At 50.4% G+C, this 5,223-nt stretch overlaps 1 protein-coding gene across 1 annotated transcript; it reads left to right on the top strand.

The window, feature by feature from the left end:
* Positions 1–159: 159 nt before the first annotated feature.
* DFJ58DRAFT_739837 (uncharacterized protein) lies at positions 160–1,053 on the top strand (the record flags this gene model as incomplete). Its single annotated transcript, XM_041387054.1, has 2 exons — positions 160–435; positions 592–1,053. The coding sequence occupies 2 exons, from the start codon at positions 160–162 to the stop codon at positions 1,051–1,053; spliced, it is 738 nt and encodes a 245-aa protein (XP_041234631.1).
* Between the last annotated feature and the right edge of the window lie 4,170 nt (positions 1,054–5,223).

The raw sequence follows: 5,223 nt of genomic DNA, 5'->3' as shown, positions 1-5,223 counted from the left end.
GACGGTTGACGACGATGCTATGATTATGTCAACATTAGCGGATGGCTCGACAGCGTGGGTCTCGGCAGCCTCTACTCGCAATGCGCGCGCGGTCCATCAATGATGAGAAACTTACCATTCGAAGAATTTTGTCAGGCCTGCCCACGCATGCTGACAGCAATGGAAGAAGCGGATTGGCCGGAGGACAGAACGAGAATGATGGCTCGATTCTGGAGGAATATTCAGGTGCACAAGTATCGCTCCATGCGGAACCCAGTAGCGCAGAAAGCTTTACTAGCTTACCAGGCGGAACAGCACAAGCGTTGGCATGTAGCAGTGAAGACTTCCGTGGGGACCTTACGACTTATCCTTGGTCACGAGAGAGTTCTTGAGGAGACCAGAGAAAGGGTGTACTGGGAGACTCGCGACAAGAGAGACAACGCGAGAGACTATAAGGTCAGTTTCGTTTGACCATCGAAACGCGAGCCTGCGCTCATCCTTTTTTCCTTCGAAATCTTACGTTTCGATTCATTCTTCACACCTTGCCACATGCCTCACGCTACATGCCCCATGCCACATGCCCCATGCCTCATGCCACACTGCTCAACGCAGTCTGATCACGAGACCACTCGTCACACAGACATCGCGACTCGAGAGATACGCGCAAGCGTTCAGCCTCACCTGAACACGCCAGCAGGGGAAAGAAGCCGAGGCAGGATTTTCGCGCAGGCACAAGCAGAGGAGTTCCTCTCAGCTTGTGCCGTTTGCCTCGGACGAAACCCTCACAGGATTATCGAGTGCAAGGCCACTCGCACATGGACGACGCCTGCGACACCATTTGCTCGCGCATCGGCAGAGTCCTCACCATGCGGGACGGAAAGCCAGTATGCAGCGACTGGCAACGACTCAGCGGATGCAGCGAGACCACTCACGACCGAAGACACTTTTGCTCCGGATGTGGCTTATCCACCCACGGAGCTCAAGCTTGTCCTCGAGCGCAGAAGGCTTAAGGCCCTCACGCCGTATGATCCAGATGCTTGGGAAAGGGAACTCTTGTCGGCGGGGACTCTATGAAAGATACTCACATATACCAGAAGGACTTCGTCGAGGGTTCCGTCTTGATATTCCTAAAATTAAGCGCACTCAAACGCCGCCTAACAAAGATTCTATTGTTACATACCAACAAGAGTTTCGTGCCATCATACAAGCTGAACTTAAGAAAGGGAGATATATTGGTCCGCTTAGTGCCAAGAAGTTGAAGAGCTCGTCGGGCCCTTTCAATCCTCCCCTTTTTCAATTATACCCAAACCGGGTCGACCTGTCCGTTTTCGAGTCATTCAAAATTATTCATTCCCTCATCTCGCTTCACCAAAATTCCCCAATGCATCAATCAATTCGTACATCAATTCCAGACAACTTTCCCAGTACTTGGGGCACCTTTCACGTACTCGCGCTTACAATTAGTCGATTACCGCCAGGGGTCACAATTTGCCATCAGAGACGTCTCAGAAGCATATCGTACGATCCCGATCATGAATCTCAGTGGCCGGGATCAATTGTACGAGTTGCGGAAGATCTTTTTTCTGCATTGATACATGCATGTGTTTTGGTTTACGACCATCAGCGGGTGCTTATGGAAACCTTGCTGATGCGGGTTTGGACTTGTTTCGTTCAAAGGGAATTGGACCAGCGTCGAGATGGGTCGACGACCATTTATTTATTCGGATCCTTAGAGAACACATTGCCTCATATAACGAAAGGAGACGACAATGGCATCAGGACATCGTCAAAAGGGGTAAGCATTGAGGATAGAGGAAGAATATGGTTTGGCGGACACGTGTTCGATGATGGAACATTGGAGGAGTTTGATGAAGATTTGCCGTTTTCCCATCAGAGACCTTTCAGGAGCTTCGTCAAGATCGGTCGAGGATGCTTTATTCTCATGCAACATGGCAGACATTGACGAGATCTCAGACGATCTCGACATTCCATGGGAAAGGCTCAAGGACAAGATTTTTGCGTCTATCAACCCATACATCGGACTCATGTGGGATCTCGCCGAGAACAAAGTCTTTCTGGCAGAGGACAAGAAAAACCAAGTATCTACGAGCCATTGGCATCTGGCGAGAGTGCGTCACCCATGTACTCATTGACATCCAACAGCTGTATGGTAAATTACTTCATGCCACACTCATCGTTCCAAAAGGACACGCTTACCTTACGTCTTTGGAGGCCATGCTGCGCCTCGCTGCAGTCAAACCTTTTCTCCCACGACGACCAGTTAAGAGGCTTGCAGCAGATCTTGACTGGTGGGAAACCTTGCTCCAGAAGCCTTTCGTGGGACGTACCATACCCAGTCCTCTCTCACTACACGACCCAGCTGCGTTTTCAGATGCCAGCTCCAGCACGGGAATTGCTGTCATCATTGGAACCAGATGGAGAGCTTGGAAGTTGCGCAAAGGATGGCAGACTCTCGATGGTGAAAAAGACATCGGATGGGCGGAGGCAGTCGGATTTGAGCTCCTCGTTCAATACCTTATCCAAATGGGAGGATCGGAAAGAAACTTCAGGGTTTACGGAGACAATCAAGGAGTCATTGAAGGCTGGAGGAATGGTCGAAGCAGGAACACGGCAGTCATTCAGTGTTCAGACGAATCTTTTCTCTTATCGACAATTCCTCAGAATCTTACTCGTTTCACCCCACATACGTCGTGAGCAAATGCAATCCGGCAGATGAGCCATCCAGAGGAATCTATAGTAGTACAGAATTCATGCTCCCGACTTTCCCCATCGCAGCGGCACTCCAACCATTCCTCATCGATCCATTCGTCGTCTCCACAGACCCGGCAGATTGTGATGCAGAAGGAGACTGGGCAGCCATCGTCGAAAGAACTTCTGTCAGCCATACAGATAGCCATTCCAGCACAGAAACCCTCACCACTACGGACGCATTCTACCCCATTAGCGAACTCCAACAGCGTGATTTCGAATATTAACAAATCACGCTTCAAGGCCATTCTCCCGTCAGAACTACCAGCTGTCCCTCAACCATACAAACGGGGTCTAGTACCCGCATCGTCCCAGCTACGCCCACATTGTCTGGCGCGGGATCGTTTAAAGCTCTGGTTTCCTCTACAGTCGAGATTAGCAAGCACGCCGGAGGGAGAGGCACTAGCGATCACCGAAGAGGATCTGCAGAGAGTGTTGACAGTGATGAACATGTCGTGGGCATTGAGCACGAGGGAATGCTATGGAGCGGGGCTGTTAGTCTTTCACGTCTTCTGTGATGAAAGAAACATACCGGAGGACCAACGCTGTCCAGTGGACACACGCACGATTCTGAATTTTGTATCGAGCTGCGCAGGCTCGTATTCGGGGAAGACACTGGCGAATTACGTGTATGCGATCAAGGCATGGCACACGCTACATGGTCAAACCTTGGGAGATCTGTCAAGACGAGTTGAAGGCGTCCTTAGACGGGGCATCAGAATGCACACCTGAAACATCTAAACGAAAGAAACGCGAACCCTTCTCAACAGATCTTATCCTTCGGATTCGAGCTCACCTTGATCTATCTAAACCCCTCGACGCAGCTGTTTACGCGTGCCTGACGACTGCGTTTCTACGCGCTATGTCGTCTAGGAGAACTCACAGTCAAAGCGCTGAAAAGTTTCGAACCTGACAAGCACGTTAAACGGTCCAACACTCAGATGGATGTCAAAGACCGACACGATTTCGTAGTCACCAAGATATTTCTTCCTCGAACCAAGACTTCGAATGTCGGACAGAGTGTATTCTGGGCGCAACAAGATAACCCTACAGACCCGAGAGCCGCACTTCTCAATCACTTCGCAGTTAATAACCCAGAACCAAATTCGCACCTTTTCGCGTGGAGACATATGAAAGGAATGAGACCTTTAACTCGGACGGAATTCTGGAAAAGAGTCAGCGGGATAGTGAAACAAGCTGGACTGGGTAATTTGAAAGGACACGGACTGCGGATTGGAGGAACATTGGAGTACCTGTTGCGCGGTATCCCTTTCGATGTCGTCAAATCCATGGGGAGATGGTCGAGCGAGGCATTCACAGTCTATTTGCGCAAACACGCATTAATTTTGGCCCCATACCTGCAAGGATCTCCCGCGCTAGAACCGTTCACGCGCTATACCATGCCTCCAATGAATTGACAAGGTTCGTCATTGCGTCACCCTCCTCCTTTGAAGTGGGAGTCCACGCTGCGCCTGACGCGTCGCTGGGCTCCTTCATTTTTGGAATCACGGCTCATCCTGAACTCTCCTTAGGTTAGAAACGATGTTTTCGAGTCGCAAACCCTTCGGGTTTGAGCCCAAACCGCCACAGGACTCTGTTGCTTGCCATTTGTATCAGATAGATTGAGTAGACAATAGATCTGATATCTTGACGCTTACCTTGGAAACTGAGAGCAACGCATAGAGTTCCATACAAATCACTAATGGTGTTAACGAGACTCAATCAGATTGAAAATAAAACTAGTACTGAGTTTGAAACGTACTAATGGAGTCACAAACTCACAGCCACCCAACGTACTGCCAACTGATGCGGAAACAATGGTAAGATGTAGGTGAGAGTGCGGTGGTTGAACGAAACTTACTTACAAATAGCCATCATCCCAACCAATGCAATCAGATGAGCAAATTTTCCTTTTTGGTCAGACCGCGTGAAAAATTTGGCCAGCGGCGAGCACCCAGCGCCCTCACTTAATTACTCCCGCAAACAGCCTCATGCATGCTGCATCTGTGATTAATCATCGAAGGCCATGCATGATCTCATCTGCGATAGTTGCGTACCACGACCTCTCACTTCGTGAGCACCGAGTCTTTGCGGATGCCCTCAGAACAACCTGCTCACCATCAAGACCATCACCAAACAAGGTGCCCTCGCAAATCTTGTGGCCTCCCGCAGCCGTGTCATCATCGAGGAAGCACCTGCACCTCATTCTGACCACACCCATGGGGTGGCGCTGGTATGCGAATGGTCGATGTGATTGGCTGGGTCTTCCTCGCCTCAAAGTCAACCACAGCTCTCCTGAGCCACCTTCTGCACAATGTCCAGCTCCTGGGCCATTGTCTTGGTGGACGAAATCCTGCATCATCTCTTGCATGGTGCCGGCCTGCTCGTGGGCCGCTATCTGGTGCACACACTCCTGTAGTGGCTCACGCAATGCGTCACCGGCAGAAACTCAAGATGTTCGTTGAGGGTCCCCAC

Source organism: Suillus subalutaceus, assembly GCF_016647625.1.
Source record: "Suillus subalutaceus strain FC151 chromosome Unknown DFJ58scaffold_802, whole genome shotgun sequence".
Taxonomy (NCBI): Eukaryota; Fungi; Basidiomycota; class Agaricomycetes; order Boletales; family Suillaceae; genus Suillus; species Suillus subalutaceus.
This window is presented reverse-complemented; position numbering and strand designations above follow the sequence as displayed.